The sequence below is a fragment of the Eptesicus fuscus genome, chromosome 10 (assembly GCF_027574615.1).
Source record: "Eptesicus fuscus isolate TK198812 chromosome 10, DD_ASM_mEF_20220401, whole genome shotgun sequence".
Classification (NCBI taxonomy): domain Eukaryota; kingdom Metazoa; phylum Chordata; class Mammalia; order Chiroptera; family Vespertilionidae; genus Eptesicus; species Eptesicus fuscus.
In genome coordinates this window covers 20977643-20997476 of record NC_072482.1, presented here as the reverse complement: position 1 = coordinate 20997476, position 19834 = coordinate 20977643, and the positions used below count along the sequence as shown (strand labels likewise).

The 19834-nt window shown below is 42.9% G+C and overlaps 1 protein-coding gene across 3 annotated transcripts; it reads right to left on the bottom strand.

The window, feature by feature from the left end:
* Positions 1 to 7756: 7756 nt before the first annotated feature.
* TMEM14A (transmembrane protein 14A) lies at positions 7757 to 19019 on the bottom strand. Of its 3 annotated transcripts, XM_054722011.1 has the most exons (7): positions 18921 to 19019; positions 18779 to 18819; positions 15799 to 15887; positions 14320 to 14397; positions 12617 to 12718; positions 11973 to 12060; positions 7757 to 8580 (listed from the first exon to the last, which is right to left on the bottom strand). In XM_054722011.1, the coding sequence occupies exons 4-7, from the start codon at positions 14387 to 14389 to the stop codon at positions 8541 to 8543; spliced, it is 300 nt and encodes a 99-aa protein (XP_054577986.1). In that variant the 5' UTR covers positions 14390 to 14397; positions 15799 to 15887; positions 18779 to 18819; positions 18921 to 19019; the 3' UTR covers positions 7757 to 8540. The 3 variants fall into 3 exon arrangements, with proteins under 3 accessions (XP_054577986.1, XP_054577984.1, XP_054577985.1); XM_054722009.1 differs by lacking the exon at positions 18779 to 18819 and having other exon boundaries at positions 18874 to 19019; XM_054722010.1 differs by lacking the exon at positions 18779 to 18819.
* Positions 19020 to 19834: the final 815 nt, after the last annotated feature.

The following is a 19834-nucleotide window of genomic DNA, read 5'->3' as shown; positions in this document are numbered from 1 at the left end:
CCAACCCCCAACCCCTGCCTTCACTCTGAGATTCCTCAGTCTGCTCCATGCCTCCATGTCTCTGGATCTATTTTGTTCATCAGTTTATTTTGTTCTTTAGATTCTACATATGAGTGAGATCATGTGGTACTGGTCTTTCTCTGCCTGACTTATTTCGCTTGGCATAATACTCTCCAGATCCATTCCATGCAGTTAGAGCTTTACTTTAGATGGATGGCAAGGGCAGGCCACTCTGGGGAGGCAACATTTTTAATTAATTACTTTTTTATTGTTGACACTTTTAAAAGATGTCTCCCATTTTCCCCCACTCTGCCCCCCTCCATCCAGCCCCCGCCCCACCCAGGCCTTCATCACACTATTACCTGTGTCCATGGGCTATGCATATATGCATATATGTTCTATGGTCAATCTCCTCTTTCTGTCCTCCCCTCTCCCCTCCCTCAGGGATCTGCCAGTTCGTTTCATGCCTCCATGCCTCTGGACCTATTTTGTTCATCAGTTTATTTTGTTCATTAGATTCCACATATAAGTGAGATCATGTGATGTCTGTCTTTCTCTGAGTAGATTATTTAGCTTAGCATAATACTCTCCTGGTGCATTCATGCTGTCGCAAAGAACATTTTTCAAATTTTATTTTTAAAAACCATTTACATTCAATATTATTTTGTATTAGTTTCAGGTATAGTGGTTAGACAATCATATGCTTTACAAAGTGTTTCTCTGAAATTTCCAGTACCCAACTGGCACCATACATAGTTATTACAATATTATTGACTATGTTCCCTATGCTGTACTTTACATCCCCATGTCTATATTATAACCACCAATTTGTGCTTCTTAATCCCTTCACCTTTTTCATCCAGTCCCCTAACCCCCCTCCCCTCTGGCAACCATCAGACTTTTCTCTGTATCTATGAGTCTGTTTTTGTTTTGTTGGTTTATATTGTTCTTTAGATTCCACATATAAGTGAAATCATATAGTATTTGTCTTTCTCTGACTGATTTATTTCACTTAGCATAATACTGTCTAGGTCCATCCATGTTGTTGCAAATGGTAATATTTCATTTATTAAAATATCCGAGTAATATTCCATTGCTAGATGTACCACAGCTTCTTTATCCATTCACATACTGATGGGCACCTGGCTGCTTCCTTATCTTGGCTATTGTAAATAATGCTGCAATGAACACAGGGGGGCATATATTCTTTTGAATTACTGTTTTGGGTTTCTTCAGATATAGTCCCAAAAGTAAAATCACTGGGTCATAAGGCAGTTCTATTTTTAATTTTTTGAGGCCCCTCCATACTGTATTCCACAGTGGCTGCACCAATCTGCATTCCCACCAAACAGTGCATGAGGATTCCCTTTCCTCTACATCCTTGACAGCACTTGTTATTTATTTGGGGGAGGTGATGAGCCATTAAAAGTGAGAAGAAAACAGGCATGCAAGGAGATGGGCAAGAGGGTTTCAGACTGAGGAACCCGCATTTTCAAAGCCTTGGCGTGGGAAAGTGCACAGTCCCCCAGGCCAGAGGAGACGTGGCTGGAGAGTGGAGGATGAGATGGGGATGGCAGATGGCAGATGACACTCCTGTGAGTACTGTCAAGGAACTGGGATTTCATTCTAGATGAAACGGGAATCTAATGTCTGGCTTTCTTCCATAAGGTTTTGCTCAGATGATACAGTGTTTTGGGAGGTATAGTGTCAAGTTACAGCTACTAGAAACCATAATTTGAACTACTGAAGAAAAACGCATCTGCTTCTGCACCAAAAAAAGAATAAAGAGAGCCCTACCTGCTTTGGCTCAGTGGATAGTCAGCCTACGAACTGAAGGGTCCTGGGTTCAATTCCAGTCAAGGGCACATGCCCAGGTTGCAGGCTCAGTCCCCAGTAGGGGGCATGCAGGAGGCAGCTGATCAATGATTCTCTCTCATCATTGATGTTTCTATCTCTCTTTCCCTCTCCCTTTCTCTCTGAAATCAATAAAAATAAATTAAAAATTAATTAATTAATTCCTTTACGCTAATCTGTCTTGAAATGAAGCTTCCAATACAAGAATGTACCTGTGCATTCACATATATGCTTCCCGCACATTACACATACATGAAGGAAACATGTTCTAAATGCTGACAGGCTGAACTGCACTCAATTGCAAACTTCTGTGTTTCAAGATTGTCAATTTAAAAACATTAGATTAAAATATAATAGGCCATTAGGATTTTTAAAAGACAATTGATTTTGCTTAAAAATTTTCCATTATAGTTTAAATATATAAACTTGTTTATCTTGCTGGCACCTGATTATTTTTAAAGCCTCCTTTTCCGCTGTTAGTAACAATTCAGTTCCCAGTGCCAAGACATCCTCCTGTGTGGAGACCGAAGCACAGCCTTTCCAAATCAGACCAATGAGTGCCAGGAGCAAAGCAAACCTCACTTTATGCCATAAGCAGGACATAAAGATTTTCATAAACCAGCCCAGCCGGCATGGCTCAGTGGTTGAGCGTCGACCTATGAACCAGGAGGTCATGGTTCGATTTCTGGTCAAGGCACATGCCCAGATTGGGGGCTCAATCCCCACTGTGGGACATGCTGGAGGCAGCTGGTCAATGATTTTCTCTCATAATTGATGTTTCTATCTCTCTCTCCCTCTCCCTTCCTCCCTGAAATCAATAAAAATAAACATAAATAAATAAATAAAAAGATTTTCATCAACCAGAAAGTATGTATTCAGTAACCAAGGACGCATGAATTGTACTGTGCACTCGATTACTAGACTCACTTTTATAAAGGGGGGAATTCTTTATCTTAAATTACCCACGAATTCACGTTACTAAGACCCAGTTTTAGCCAGACAAAGCAGAATGGAGGCCTGGTGCCAGCATGACTGGAGATAAAATCCCAGAATGCTAGGCTGAGAACAGGGAAGGGGGCATGCAGCTACTGTTGCATTTAATTCCTTATGTTCATACACACTTGAACATAAGGAATCCCTTATGTTCATACACACTTGAACAATGGAGTTTTAAATTTGTTTACTTCAAAGGCACACTTGGAAGCTATGAAATTAACTACTTAGCAGAAAGCTATGACGTTCTTCTGGCTAGAATGAAATAAATGCACAATAATTGCTTCTAATCCCTCCTTTTCTGCAAGTAGGTGGAGAGAACTGGCATCAGTGTTTTTAAGGCCTATTGAGCCTTCTTCTTAGAATTTCCCTTGACTTCAGTAAAAGACAGATTTGGAAGTAATTACAAAAGGAAAGAGAGCTGGAAAATGCTGGCGGAAGATGATATTCTATTAATACCCATTGCTCAGAGTTCTGTTTGGTATCATTTGTCTGAGGAAGCCAGTACTTTCTCTTAAGCAAACGAGTTTAGTTGTTAAAAATCCAGCAATTACTCTAGAATGTGTTTACTATACTCTTAACACAAAATAACAGATATTAAAAATATTTCTAATTTTTCTGTTTATAATAAAGTTATAGCTTTAATGAAAGTAAAACTTATAGTTCAAATCATTTATAATGAACTAACAATACTGGTTCAGTTATATTTGCCAAATACTTTTGTTGCTCTCTCACCTCAAATTAGTATATACATCTTGAGCGGACTGGAGATGTATCATTATCTGTTACATTTATGGATATTTTATTTTAAATACAGATATATGCACATATAATACCAAGAGTATATTTCTAAATCAGCAACATGTTTTCCACATTTAAAATGTTCATTTTGAGTTTATTTGAATTCTTAGAGGTATTTTTTGGTTGTTTAATTGAAGTCAAGCATCCTACAAATTATGGTACCATAGTTTTGATTTGTACTTTTTAAAAAAATATTTTTATTGAGTTTATTTATTTCAGACAGGAAGGGAGAGAGAGAGAGATAGAAACATCAATGATGAGAGAGAATCATTGATTGGCTGCCTCCTGCATGCCCCACACTGGGGATCGAGCCCGCAACCCAGGCATATGCCCCGACCGGGAATTGAATCCGTGACCTCGAGGTTCACAGGTCAACGCTCAACCACTGAGCCACACTGACTGGGGTGATTTGTACTTTTAATAGCAAGTTTTTCAAATTATTATGAAACTAGAGGCCCAGTGCATGATTGAATCATGCACGTATAGGGTCCCCTACATGCTTTTGCTTTTCGCGGTGGAGCTGGGTGCCTGTCTGCTGGTGCACCAGGCCTTTCAGAAGCCTCCGGGTCAGAGGAGGCTTCTGAAAGGCCTGGTGCCGGAGCAGACAGGCACCCAGCTCCCCCACTTTTGATGGTCCGTGGCTGCTGAGGGGGCTACCCTGCTGTTGAGAGGCTCAGGGGGCAGGACTCCCGCCCCCTGCGCCTCTCAACGGCCGCTGAGGGGGGCTGCCACGGACACCTGGCTACCCTGCCGTTGAGAGGCGCAGCTGGGTGTCTGCGGCAGGCCCCCTCACCGGCCACGGATCTGGCCGTTGAGAGGCACAGGGGGGACGCGCCTCTCAACAGCAGGGTAGCCCCCGTCAGTGGCAGCGGATCCGTGCCTCTCAATGGCCAGATAGACCACCCCGAGTCCTGCCCCCCAGCCTCCCGCCGCCCAATCGTGGGCGTAGCGGAGTGATGGTAATTTACATGTTACTCTATTATTAGATAGGATGGTGACACGTCTTTTCAGAGCTGACCCACCTATAATCTAGCTTCATTATCATTTAGGAGATAAAGACCTCAACCAAATAAAGCCAAGATATTTTGACTTGAAACATTTAACCCAGGCAACTAATTTAGACATTGGCATTCAGAATACACTTTTGCTTTTAAGAAATTTTAAAACATTGCCGATCTTGCTATTCCGAAGAAATCCTATCCAGGCCAACTTTCTGGGACCCTAAAACTTGGAGGTCTATCAGAGCCTGGGAAATTATTGTGAAGAACAGGCCTTTGAATATAAAACAAGATAATGTTCCTCTATTTTTGTGTAATGCAAGAGCATCTGTGGTGTGGCCTATTTTCTTTTTTATAATTATCAGTCTACTGATTGTTAAAATGGAGTCTAAGCCATCCACTCTGAAAAGGGAACTTTATGTTATATGTGAGATGGGGTGACCATCAGTTCACCAACTCAAGAGTGCAAGAATTTAATCTTTATTATTTCTGCAACTACATTTAATTTCGATTTTGAGCCCCACTCCACCAAGTGCACCAAATTAAATCTGACAGTTCTAGTCTCCTTCCCAAAACATCCCCCCATATTTTCTCTAGGGTTGTATCTAAGTCCTTAGGCACCAGGGAGAGGGCCCTCCTGTCCTTAACAGACCTCTGTCCACATAGGAGATTGCCAAGATGTCCTCATTCCTATCAGGCCCTGGTGATCATCCTGCCTTCATTAACACAGCATGGTCCTTTGAATTTGTAACTACGCATTGGAAACATCTGGCTCTTATGTGGATAACTCTCAGGCTATCTCAAGCCCACCTGCCTAGACACAGCACCTAGACATTACTACTCAATGCTTTTGAGTCGCTCTGAGTTTGCAAGAAGTAAGGTAAATGTTTCCCAGGTTTGCAGAAACCCTAAACCATACTGGGATTCTGGCATTTCTCAGCCTGTCTTCTCCAGCATTTGACTGGGCCGATGTGAGGAAAGAGGGGGTTTTCTCTCAAGAATACTTCAGTGTCTAACTTCTCTTCCTTCCCTCCAACTCTCTTCCTCTATTTCAATTCCAGAGGCTAACTGGGCTCTTTCTTAGTAGTTCTTCTAAATCATTTGTTTGTGGCATATGGTGGATTAAAGATTATGTTTCAGTTCCAGCAACACACAGAGCTGCCTCAGAGTCTCAAAGCTAAATTCCTAGGATGAAAACTGGGTTGCAGTTGAGTTGGGTGACTCACTGGACCTGGTCAAATCAGTCGTGGCTGGAAGGTGGGGGTCTGCAGTGCAACCATGGCCGGCAGAGCCCATCACTCCTGTGCAGGAGGTGGGAGAGATCGAGCAGTTCTCGATCTCTCTCTGAAGAGGAACCACTGTGAATGGGGAAGACACTCCAAAGTTGTCTAATGGGTAAAGTGTCTCCTATACAACAAATGTTCAAAATCATAGCCATTATGAGAAAGGCATTGAGTAACATTACCATTCTTAGTTTAATGACCAGGAAAGACTCCATTCAGCAGGGAACACCTCAAAGACATTCACTGGGCAAAAATTTAAGAACTTCTTTCCTCCAGGCCCCAGACTGACCACGTGATCTCACTCTGACCTGGGGTCTACTGAGAACATCATCAAAGCTGATCCATCATCACTTACTTGCACCACCTTTTGGGAAAAGTTCAGGACACGGCATAGCTTCAAACTATTTTCTTAGGCTTTCAATTACTACAGCATTTTCCAGGTATAGAGTATATGATTCTATTACCAAGTTCACATTTCGTTTCTACTTCAGTGTCATAATCATGATTTGAGTATAAGCTGAGTAGCTGTTTGCAATTTGAATATGAAGGCTCTTCTCAATTACCCTTGACCATCAGCAAGTGAGGGGGGCATCCCACACTTGCTTGTGGCCACAACCTTTTTGATACCATTAGGATTGGTGGAGTTCTTTCTTTTTCTTTCTTCCTTCCTTCCTTCCTTCCTTCCTTCCTTCCTTCCTTCCTTCCTTCCTTCCTTCCTTCCTTCCTTCCTTTCTTCTTTTTCTTTCTTTTTTTTTTTAAGGTAGGATATTTTTAAAGTATATCAAAGGATTTTGTCTGGGATTCCTATCTCGTTAAGTTAAGGTGTTGTTGTTTTTTTCTTTCTCCCCTTAATTAAATTACTTATCATTGTAAGTTTAACAACCTCCTTGAAAGTCAGTTGGGAAAGGTAACTGAGTATAGTAAACATTCAACTCTGCTGTTCTCAGTTGGGAGCTCTACCCACCACTTCCTTTAAAGAAAAGGTTGCAGTGTATTATGCTAAGTGAAGTAAGGCAGATGGAAAAGAAAAGGGACTCTATGATTTCACTCATATGTAGAATATAAAACCAAAAAGAAACAAATGACAAACAAAACAAAAACATACGCATAGATACAGACAACGGATTGGTGGTTACCAGAGGGGACAGGGGTGAGAGGAGGTAAAATGGGTAAAGGGATCAAATGTATGGTGATGGATGGAAACCAGACTTTTGGTGGTGAGCACACAATAGCATACACAAATACCGAATTATAATGTTGTACACCTGAAACGTATATAATGTCATTAACAAATGTTAGCTCAATTAAAAACATAAAATAATAATAAAAAAGGGTTTGAAATTTGACACTATTGCACAGAGCCAACAAGAACAACATTGCAGATGTTTAGAGCTCTAATGGGTCTTGTCAATCATTTAGTCCGGGTTCTTCTTTAAGGATGAGAAACTGAGTTTCAGAGAGAGGAAATGACCTTCCAAAGAGCAAAGAGCATACAACCACCAGCGGGAGAATTGAGCTGGAACTGATGTTCAGTCTGGGGCCTGAAAGTAAAAGTCAAAACTAAGTCTGAAAATGAAGTGGTGAATTGAGACAAAATCATTTTCGTTTCAGAATTATTAATGTTGAGAGAGAGAGAGAGAGAGAGAGAGAGAGAGAGAGAGAGAGAGAGAGAGAGAGAAAACGAATGTCTGCTTCTGAGGAGGAGTTCTGGCATAATAACCCTCCTTCCCAACTTCTTTCATTAATAATTGAATAGTTAAATGTCAAAGACAATTTAAGTATATACAGAAGACACTAAAATGAAAAAAAAAACACAAAAAAACAACAGCAGGTTTAAAACAGACCATCTTTTATTTGAACACTAAATACATTCTTTTAGCACAGAGTGTGCTGATGATGTATTCTTTTAAGGAACAAAAATAATGCTGGCAGCAATACAATTAAAATGAAAAACATATAATTTTTAATATAATTCAAATGACATAGATACATCAGCATTCTCTGAGGTCCACTTAGGGCATTCCATTATCTGATACGCTGCAGTTTCATTTAAATTCACTTCAGATGAGTATTTAGAATTGTCACGAAATACCACATATATAAAACTAGACACAGCAAATGAAAAAGTATATTACAATTTATTAAATATGTTTTTTTAATCTTCACCCGAGGACATGCTGAGAGAGGAAGTGAGAGAGAGAGAGAGAGAGCGAAATATAGATATGAAAGAGAAACATCGATCAGTTGCCTTCCATATGCTCTCTGACCAGGGATCAAACCCGAAACCCAGGTAGGTACCCTGACTGGGACTTGAATCCACAACCTTTTGGTACATGGGAAGATGCTCAAACAACTGAGTCACTCTGGCCAGGCTATTAAATACCCTTAATGAAAACAGTACCTGACAATTAGAAAACAAAGTTTTGTTCAAAAACAAAACAACAACACCTCAGACTAGTGTTCATATTAGAGGTGACAGTATTTCTTTTGTTTCTAGTATTAAATAACAACCTTAACATTCCATACTGAAATTTATCTTCTGAATTCCAAGAGTGTGCTCTGCCGGTTAGTGTAGAATGACATCAATTCAGCTTTCAGTTCCTCCGGATTCTCAGAGCAGCAGTAGGACAAGTCTTAGAATCATCATGAGGCTGGATGAGAAGAAAGGCAAAGGGAGGGTGGCTCTTACATGGCTGAGACAGAAAGGGCCGCATGCTCCCCTAACTGTGGTGTGACTAAACCCTGGCTCCCAGGCTTCTAACAGACTTCTACCGTTGGAGCAGGGGTGACCTCATTACCCCTGCATTTGAACTTCCCAGACATGACTGAATTAGAAATGTTAAAAATGTTCACTCAATGAATGAGAAAAATTAGAACTTGCTGTTCTAAAGATCTGGGATAAAGCTTTATGAGAGAAAGGTTTCTAAAGAAACACAAACCTTTCAAAAGCTTATAAAGTTAAGCAAGTTGAAAAAAATAATCAAGGAACAATTCTGAGGAGTAATTACCATCTCAGCTACTTTTCATTGATTGGGGTCTTGTCTTTTTTTTTTTTTTTTTTTTTAAATACCCAAGTTTTCTTTTTACTATCAGAACTGAAACTACTGACAGTCATTTCCCTAAAATAGGGACATCAACCTAAGACATATTCTGGTGGTTTTCAAAAACAGCATTTTAAAAGGGTGGTAGCAGCAGGTATTTCATATTTTTGGGGTCTTGTCTTCTTGACCCGTAAACCCTACTTCTGATTCTTTCCACCACCAAGTATCATTTTTAGGCAGGCCTCCGACTGGAAAGCAGTCTTTGTAATCACACTTTTTCTCCCCAAATCATAAACACAGCCACACTAGAAAATTCTACAGAGCAGAAGGAGAAAATTACTCATTATGCTGCCACCCAGAGTCAAACTCTAACAGTTTGAGGGATTTCCCTTCTTATCTTGGTTTTTCATGTACAAACTTTTAAAAATTGAGATCACAGTATATTTGTTTTTTTATCCATTTAAAAAATCTCTCCTTATGTTAAGATTTTCCAATGCCACTAAATTGTTTTTTAAAACATGACATGTAATGCCTGCTCAGAATTCCATTAAGGGGACAAACATTTACTGAAATATTTCCTTACTGGTGAATTTTTAAGTTATTTCTAATTTTTCAGTTTGTCATGTTTTGCATTAGGAATAAAGTCGCAATAAACACCAGATATTATATACATCTCATTATTTCTTCAGAAAAAATTTCAAAAGGCAAAAATGTGTATCAAAGGAAATGAACATGTTTTATGGCTTTTAATATATTAAGGCAGATTTCAGGAAGAATTAAAAATGTAACCTATATGCCTAGCCGGTATAGCTCAGGGGTTGAGTGTTGACTTATGAACCAGGACGCCACAGTTCTATTCCTAGTCAGGGCACATGCCCGGGTTTCAGGCTTGATCCCCAGTAGGGGGCGTGCAGTAGGCAACTGATTGATGATTTTCTCTCATCATTGATGTTTCTATCTCTCTCCCTCTCCCTTCCTCTCTCTGAAATCAATAAAAACACATTTTTAAAAAGTTACATTGAGCTGGATAGAAACAGTAGTGTTATTCACCTCTTTCAAAAAACATATAAACTATACATTTTTACTTGGTAACATGCGTAATCTCATGGATAGAATTACTGGGAGCAAATGAAGAGAAACTTGAAGCTCCCTACTGACCTATTGGGAAAAAATATTGTTTTCTCCCTTAAAAACTCAAAATACTGCCTCAGATGGGTAAATCTTGAGAAAAATGAGACTTGAGTTCTTTATTCTGAAAATGATATAGTGTACATGTGATCAAATACTATAGCAACACTAAGTATCTAATCTAATAATAGACAAATATGCAAATTGACCATACCTCCGACACACCCACAAGCCACGCCCACAAGCCACGCCCACCATCCAATCAGAGTGAGCATGCAAATTAACCCAAACCAAGATGGCTACAGCCACAGAGAGCAAGGTTTCCTAGGTAACAGAGGAAGCCAAGCTTTCTGCCAGCCGTTGCAGGCCTAAGCCTCCACTCAAGCTACAAAGTTTCAATTATAGAAGGTAAACAAATTCAAACAAATGGCGGCAGAATGGAGCTTGAGAGAGCAGGCCAGGGTTGCCGCCGGCAACAGGGGAAGCAAAGCTTTCCACACACCCTGGCCGGGCCCACCCACTTAAGGCAACAAAGTTTCAATTATAACCCCAACACAAACGGCTGGGGCCTCGGAGGGAACACCAGGCTTGGCTCTGCTCCAGGCTACAAAGTTTCAATTGTAGAAGGAAAATAAATTCCAGATACCAGAGCCTCTGCTTGCATTGCCAGGGGGCGTGGCCCGCCTGCAAACCACCACAGGCCCCTCGCTCAGGCTGCCTCACGCCCCAAGGGAACCCCACCCTGATCAGGGACACCCTTCAGGGCAAACCAGCTGGCCCCCACCCCTGTACCAGGCCTCTCTCCTATCTAATAAAAGAGTACTATGCAGATTTATCATCACTGCAGCACACAATATAGCTGCCCCATGTGGTCAAAGATCCTGCCCCCATGTGGACACAAGATGGCCACCACAAGATGGCCAGCAGGAGAGGGCAGTTGGGAGGCACCCGGTCTGCAAGGGAGGGCAGTTGGAGGTGATCAACCCTGCAGGAGAGGGCAGTTAGGGGTAACCAGGCCGGCAGAGGAGGAAAGTTGGGGGCAAACAGGCTGGCAGCAGAGTGGTTAGGGGGTGATCAGGCTGGCAGGCAGAAGCGGTTAGGGGCAATCAGGAAGGCAGGCAGGCAAGCAGTTGGGAGCCAGCAGTCCTGGGTTGTGAGAGGGATGTCCGACTGCCCATTTTGGCCCGATCCTGGTAGGGCAGTCGGACATCCCTCAAGGGGTCCCAGATTGGAGAGGGTACAGGCTGGGCTGAGGGACAACCCCCCTCCGTGCACGAATTTCGTGCACCGGGCCTCTAGTATTCAATATAAATGTTCTGTGCACATCCGTCCCAAAGACTGACTGAAGTCATATTTTAAGAGTTCAAAGTCATGCTTATTGTAAAAAAAAAAAAAATTACTTTGACATTTCAAATTAACACTGACTTTTTGCTGGAGGCTAAAGAACAGTAATTAGCATAATAAATGCGAGAAGTTCATCAGAAAGCTGATGGACAGTTTCAGCAGGGCTGAAGATCTGCATATTATTACCTGCTGCCAAACAGCTGAGGGCAATTCCCCTAACCTGATAATCCTTCATTGTTTACCAAACCTTACCTTTGATATGTATATCTGCTTTGCTAAAGGGAAAAATGTGTTAATAAAAAGCCGTGAGTCCGGAGATTCGGGGAGCCACTTCACTAGAGAGCTGGTTTCTGCCTGGTTCCCCCAAATGCCTTCCAAATTTATATTTCTTGTCTAGTCTCTATTCATTTATGCGCAGCCCTTCTCCAGATTCCTGAACCCTTGCTGCGAAAAGACTGCGGCAACTTTTGCCCAAAATTCAGCATTTCAAAATGAGGTGCAGAGGAAAACATTAAAATAGTTTTTCTTACCTTAAGCCTGCCACCAGCCCAGCTGGGATAATTTTCTTGGATCTCTTAAACCGCACACCCATTATGGTGGCCAGAAAGAAAGCTGCAACTAAAAGACAAACCAATACATGAATCAGAGTTGCAAACACCTCACCAATGCCTACTTGTGAGAAAAAGGGCTATCATTTAAGCTTTCTAATATAACAACTATTATGCATAGGTATTGAGTTGCTATTTTCTTCAAAAGATGAAAAGCTCTATTAAAACACTTAACTAGCTCATTAAAAAGGTTTTAGTAAACAAGCATGTTAAAATCCATTCTTGAAACACCTTTAAAAGGAAGTCTTTTTCTAATTTAACTTTCTATTTATAGAATACTCCTTGAAGCTAGGTTATTCAACTTTCCTCAGGAACTCTGGGCAGAATACTGCACTCACTGGAGACACCCAACAAATGTTTAGGTAACTGAATGTAAGGAAAATAATTACATATTTTTTTAAAGTAAGACCTGATTAATAAAATAATACTATTTTAGTATTTAGAAGAAGGCCAAATTTTTTATTGTGTACCATTCCAACACACTAAGCAATAATATTAAATTTAGAAGCATCATATCAGCTACCCCCCAGGTTCAATGCTCCATACCTGGAAAGTGTCTTACTTACACAGAGACACTTTCACATCTCGCTTGTCATTGGAGACACGGTATGCTCCATAGCCAGCCAAAAATCCAACAAAGAGACCAGCAATCAAAGACGGAATACCACCTGCAGGGGAGAGGGGGATGTATGGGCACAGAAAGAGAATCAGAAAGTGAAAGGAATTACGTCAAGTATGATACATTCACCTTCCAGTGTATTTCTACTTGTGCATCGCAACTGGACATAGCCAAACTGAATACAGGCCTATTCGTAGATAGTCTGTAAGAAATGACTGTTTCATGCTGAATCCCAACTCATTTGAGGGAATAAGAAAATCTGCCTTGTGGTAGTGGTTTTGATATTGATTACATGACCTGGGGCAACTGGTTGATTTATGTCTCTCTCTTTTTTCTCCCTATTCTCCTTGTCTCCATCTCTTTACTGTGAGGTTGTGATGATAAAAATAAGATGCAGAGGTATTTTTAGCTTATAGGGGTAGAGAGAGAAGTGCTATGCAAACCAGGTGCTGGCTCTATCCTGAATAATTAACAAAGCTTCCAGCCTCAAGATGCCAGGACTCAGGGATGAATGGTGACTACACTGAGAAACGGGAAGAACCAGGGCACAGCCGCAGCCAGCCAGCCCCCAACCCGTCCTCTCATTGCACCAACACCGAGCACTTTCTGTGCGCTGGGCTCCGTGCCCGTGACTCTAAACAAGACACGCACTGCCCTTGCTTCACGGAATTCACTCTATTTAGAATCTGCTGGATTGGAATCCCGAGGAGTAGGGTCAAGGTAGCTCTACTTTTTAAATATCCATAGGAATTCAGATTGCAATTCAGATTAAGAACCATTGCAGCAATACACACAAACCCTCTCTCTCTCTCTCTCTCTCTCTCTCTCTCTCTCTCTCTCTCACACACACACACACACACACACACACACCCTAGTTGCAACAGCATCCTGAATGAGCATCCAAATGCCCTAGGTTCTAGTCCAAATTCTTTTACTTATTGCCTGAAGGACTTTGGCTAAGTCACATGGCCTCTCTGAATTTTATCAATTGCAAAACAGGGTTAATAATATCATCCATGTCACATATATAAAGGCTTAGAATGTTACAGTCAGATATAGTGATAAATTTTTCATTGCACCCCCAACATCTACCCCCTCCCCCAAAGCTATCCTCTAAACACAGTAACATGACCTTTTAAAAACATACACTGGACAGATCACTCCTCTAATTAAAGACCCTCTGGCTTCCCACTACTCTTAGGAAAAGCCCAAGTTTTCTCTATTATTGGAGCTCTGGCCTTCTTTTGGTTCCCTGAATATGCCAACTTTTATGTAGTTGTTAACAGGTCTTAATTTGGTGCCATCATTATTCTCCCTTCAAATGCATATCCGCAGTGCTATACATATTGAGAGAGAAAATAAGAACAACAAAACCTCACGTGAATTTCAGGCTCTCAGGAATCCCAGCAGAGAACCTGTTCTCACTTGCCAGGCCCTCAGCCCCCTGGGGAGAACTGTGCTCTGGCCTTGGACTTCTCATCAATCTCTAAGGAAGGCAGTAACCTGATAACTGCATAGACCTGGCTTTTTCCAGGAATCCCTTCCACTGGTGCCCAGCCACCAGCTACTTCTGGTCCTACTTCCAGGCCCCCAGCTGCTCCTCATACAATCAGCAGCCCCCACCAAGGCATTTTGATGAAAAGGGCTTACCTCTCCGCTTATATCCCACAATACTTCCAAATGTCACAAAGGCTGCATAACCAAAACCAACAAGGTCCATTGGCAAGGCTGCAATCGTAGAACAAAGGAGAAAGGACAACTTTTACAAAATAAAAAGAGTTGGGGAAAGCAAATGTATATAAAAGTGATATGCATTACTCAGAATTATAGACATTAATTTCTCTACTAAAAAGGGGAAGCTAGATCTTCACTCATCCGACGCTCAACCACTGTGTACCATGCTCATCCCCCTCAAGTCCACTCGGGAGACACCCAGGTTGAGTCTCCTTTCCTTGTCTTCCAAACCTGCTGTACCTTCAGCTGTTTACTTCCTTCTACTTCTGCTAGTAAGATTTCTGCTGTGGTTAGCCAGGTCTCCTCACTGGAGACAACACCGCAATCTTCACTTAATGCCTGGAATGTCCGCCTCTTTCCCACCTACAAACCCCAACCACCCCCGACAGCCCACCCCCTTCCTGACTATCTCCCAACCTCCTTAGTCACTCTAGCCTGGTCTGGAGCCAACTGCTCCTTCTTTAAATTCCTTGATGTCAGCAACTCCATCTTATAATTCTTTCATCTTTGAACAGGTATTTGTCCCTCCATCCTCCTCACACCGAAGAATGGAAAAGGGGTAATGTGGATGTGTGTTTGTTGATTGAACCACAGCTTCACTTTAAACATGTGCTTTATCTCGGGCTTTGTTATGAGACAGCTCTTCTGGGGCAGCAGACACATCCACGCTTAATCAATGGTAAGTCACTAAAGAATATAACGAAGCCCAGGCACAAAGTTAACTAAATGACAACGATATTGTATTGTGCGTCACAGCAGCAGTTGAAGCATCCAGGGGTGAAAGACTCCACTGAAGTCCTGCCCACAGGTCTCTAAGATGTAGGGGAAAGTATACGGGCTACAGGCTAGAGACATGACACTGGTCACTAGCTGGCTCTTGGTTCTTGCATCACACCGCATCCTTAACACCAACTCCTCTGAGAGTCCCTATAGTGCTTTATACCTTAACTTTTTAAAAATATAATATATATTTAAATTATTTTATTGATTTTTTACAGAGAGGAAGAGAGAGGGATAGAGAGTTAGAAACATCGATGAGAGAGAAACATCGATCAGCTGCCTCCTGCATGCCTCCTACTGGGGATGTGCCCGCAACCAAGGTACATGCCCTTGACCGGAATCAAACCCGGGACCCTTCAGTCCACAGGCCAACGCTCTATCCACTGAGCCAAACCGGTTAGGGCAATATACCTTCACTTTTTTACATCTATATTTCCTCCAGGAGGGAAATAATTATCTTTGTATATACGAGGAATTGTGTATGAGATTGCATTCTCACTGCTTGTCATTTAGGTTAACCTGATCTTTTATTTCCTGTAGCACTTGGTAACAAATTGACTCAGAAGGATGGAAAACGGGCTGTGAGCTTATCTCGGAGGGTAAGCTAGAACTTACTGTGCAAAAGGGTCTTTGGGGAGGAAACCCGGGGCACAGGAGGAGACGATGGCCTTGTGAAGGAGGCAACACTGAAAAATCCTCAGGATCTGTGGGAAGAAGAATGAAATAAAACAGGGGAGCTCATCTGTGCCCAAGAAGCAGTGCAGTGAGACTGAATGTGTAGGAAGGACCTGCGTTCAGAAACCATTATTGACTAAATGAGGGAAAAACAAATAATAATGATAATGTTTACGGGCAAGTACCATGTGCTAGGCACCATTCTAAGGCCTTACATGTATCAACTCATTTAATTATCACCACGACCCTCTGCAGTAAGTGCCACCATTACTATCCCCATCTTCCAGATGAGGAGAGGCACAGACAAGGCAAGCAACATCTCTGAGGTCTCACAGCAGAAGCAAGATTTCAGACTCAGAGAAGTCTCATTCCTAGACAATATAATGCCTCTCCTAACTGAGCTTTACTGGCTGAAAAAAAAAAAAGTGAATATGCAACCGAAACAAATGTTCTTTAGAGTTTTAAATTCTGGATTAATCACTCCACTTGGCCTCATAGCTTAAAAGTTGTGAGCGCATGGCACTGTCTTCCATCTGGGGACTTACCATCTTCAGCCCAATGAGCATCTCACGTTCAGTCCTACTTACTATCTTTCTGAAAGAACTAATCATATTCCGCAGTGTATGGTTGGCTTCAAACCTGATGTCACCACTTACTAGCTGGGTGACATTAGGCATGTTCTTTAATCTCTGTGTATCTCAGTTTCTCCATCTGTGAAACAGGGATAATAAGAAATATCTACCTCGTAGAGCCGTGATCATTAAATGAGTTAATACCCTAAAGCACTTAGAACATACTGAGCACTCAACAAATATTAGTTACTCTAATAATGATTATTCTTCTTGTTCACCCTCACACCCATTTTTAAGCTTGATCTGAGAAAACAACTGAGGTTGGGTGAATTTATGATTCAGGCATTCACCGAGTCAAACGATAATATTACAACTTATATTTATACTGAATTCCATTTAGCAACTATTTATTGAGCATCTTCTTTGCGCAAGGCAGTAGGAAGCAGAGCCCTCAGACATGGCCCTGGCCTTCCAGGGCTTGTAGTACAGCACAGCGGAGGAGGCAGATACATGAATGAGCCCTAAGAGGAGAGGCATGGGCACCTAAAGAGGCTTGGGAGCGTAAGGAAGGATTCCTAGAGGAAGCAGAGTCCCAGCTGGGACTTTGGGGAGAAAAGGAGTAACCGAAGTGAGGAGGGTAGCAAGGAAGGGCGTGTTGTAGGCAAAGGCCTCCTGGCATGAGAAACCATAACATGTTTTTAAATGGAAAGAATTGCGAGGAGGTTGTGAAAAGAGATGGGGCTGGAGAGAAAGACAGGGCCAGACTAGCCATGTGAGGGAATCTGGTTTCTGTCTCAAGGGCAGCAAAGGATGAATGAAGGGAGCCCCATGATCAGATTTAATTCCGGCAAGCACTTCCTGGCTGCAGTAGCGGGAGATGTGTGGAAGCCAGGCAGGGGAATAAGCTGAGAGGCTGTTGCAGTAAACAAAGCATGAGATGATGGTAGCCTGGCCTGGAGAAATGGCAATGAGGGTGGAGAGAGGTGGACAGATATGAGAAAGGTTCAGGAGGTAGCATCAATAAGCCTGGATACAGAGGTGAGGGAGAGGGGTGAGTCAGAGATGATTCACCTTGGGTCTCTGGCTTGGACCATTAGCAGTGGAAGAGGCAGGGGAGCCTTGATGCTAGTCCCTGAAACAGGGGACACCAGAACAGCAGTAGGTGTGTGGTGGGGGAAGGAGGGAAGTGACCATGAATGATGAGACCTGTTTGAAACATGTTCAGTCTGTGATGCCTGACACAACAGTTGGGAAAACGCCTATAGAGAGACCTGACGCTTATGAGAGATCGCTCATCACTAGATAGTAATCTGGGGACCTAATTTTCCTAGTAAGCCAACCACCTGATGTGAAAGACTGATTCTTCTCCCTCCTCCAAGCCCCCCACTTCTTCTCTGACACCCTCTTCTACCTGGCAGAGAGTTAGTTATGTTGGACTTAGCTCTCCTCTCAGCTAGCCCAGATCCTTGAATATAAAGCTCAGGTTACATTCATTTTGCCTTTCTCACAGGATCAAGCTCATTGTCATGCACAGGCAGGTTTTAGTAAATACCTGCTGAATGAATGAGTGGTGAGTGAACCTAAGTAAACAACCTCTGTCTGAAGATGTGGTGTCACTGACCTACCCTCAGTATAGCTCTAATGCCAGGAAACAGCCAGCCTCTTAATCTCCTAGTGAACTGAGCATTGTTTTAATGAGGGGAAAAAAAAAAAATCTATTCCCAATCTTTGCAAGAAGTTTCTGTGCTCACAGAGAAAATTCCAACAAAAAGCAATCACCCTTCTTTCTCCCCTTCCATGGCAGGACCATTTGAGCAACGCAGAAGCACACATGAAAAGATGGGCGGGGGGGGGGGGGGGGGGGTGGGGACGACGATGTGGGACACATCGCAAAGGAGATGCTCAGCACTTAGAAGGGCCAGGAAGCATCTTGGGTGCAATGCAGCAAAATGACTTTGTGCACCGGGTACAAATCCAGGTGACAGAGCTCTGCCTTGCCGCTAACCCTCCAAAATTTGGGGACCCCACTAAGAGATTTTCTGTAAGCTATCATATAAAAAGCATTTTCACATGTTGGATATCAACAATTACCTAACTTTGCACTCCTTGGGGCTCGAAAGACACATTTTCCAGTGAAACCTGGGTGGTGCTAGGAAAGTAAAACCCTGCCACGCATTTTTGCAAAGATCCACAAGCCCCACCCCTAACCCCACCTCTCCCTAGCTCCAGGAAGGTGGGAGGGAGGACAGGTGGGAGATTCAAGACCGTGAGGAGGAAGAAATATGGGGAATTCCCAGGAGGGTTAGAGAAGCGATCCCTGGGACCCCCATCTCCTGAAAAAAACCTACCAAGTTCCTCTGCATGGCTACTTGTCTGTTTATTTCTGCGCCTTTGGGAGAAAATTCAGGGCAGCAAGTGCTCGACTGCAGGGTGTACAACTCACCTACAGCCCCAAGTCCTCCCAGGAGCCAGCCGGAGCAAACGTCGTACCTGAAATCCGGAAGTGGTCCTGGTGGCCTGCGCCCCACTTTGCGGGGTTTCGACAGCGGCGGCTGGTTCTGGGCGGTGCCTTCCAGAGCGCGCATGCGCAGCGTCCCTCCGTCTACTGTCAAGTGCGGCTCCGCCCAGACCCGCCCCGCCCCGCGGAGTGGAGATGGCCAGTCAGGTAGGCCTTCAGCATCCCGGGCGGGGCCATCTGGTTGCTGGTTCCATCTGCTCTGCTTTTGCTCTGGCCCTGAGCTTGGGCTGGGGTCTGCTGCCTCCTGCCGCACGGAGCGGAACCTACAAGCATTCGCAGACGGTGGGTCTGGGTGTAGCAGGAATCCCAGAAGGAGATTTTTAACCCTGAAGTTCATTCATCATTCCAGGGACTTTTGTGTCTGCAGCAACCCACGCCTGTTACTTAGTCTCCAGAAGATTGCTTCCGTTTTCAGTGGAGGGAGCTAAAGTCTCCGTGGGGTGCAAAGGTGAGAGCCCAGGTTTGTCAGGTTTCAAAGCCCAAGCACCCTTCATTACCCACCATCTAAGGGGTCATCTAGATGTGGCAGGGAGGTCATGATCCTAGTTTTATCATCCAAGCCCAGGATTAGGTGGGTTTAAATATCTGAGGGGAAAGGGTGCCAGAATTGGAAGGCACTTTAAATGTCTTCTCCTTGGATAACCAATTTCCAAAAAGAAACTTAACTTGACTGGAATCATACCTCCTCCTAACAACTTCTCATCTCACTCTGGTATTGCCTTCTAGGCCATTTCCTTACATAATAGCCCATGATATATTTGTCCAAGGCTGTCATCTAGTAGTCATCAAGCAGCGCTAGGGGTGCTGTGGGACTGGGAAGAATAGATTTCTCTTTAAAAAAAAAAAAAAGCTAAAATATACATTGAATCTTGTGAACTTTGCTGAA

What these genes read in the sequence shown, in the direction of transcription:
- TMEM14A (XM_054722009.1), bottom strand. Translation starts at nt 14,389, where the DNA reads ATGGACCTTGTTGGTTTTGGTTATGCAGCCTTTGTGACATTTGGAAGT. An exon ending in TGTGGGATATAAGCGGAGAG is followed by an intron (nt 12,719 to 14,319) that starts GTAAGCCCTTTT and finishes TCTCCCCTGCAG; the next exon opens with GTGGTATTCCGTCTTTGATT. An exon ending in GGGCTGGTGGCAGGCTTAAG is followed by an intron (nt 8,581 to 11,972) that starts GTAAGAAAAACT and finishes CTTCTCATCCAG; the next exon opens with CCTCATGATGATTCTAAGAC.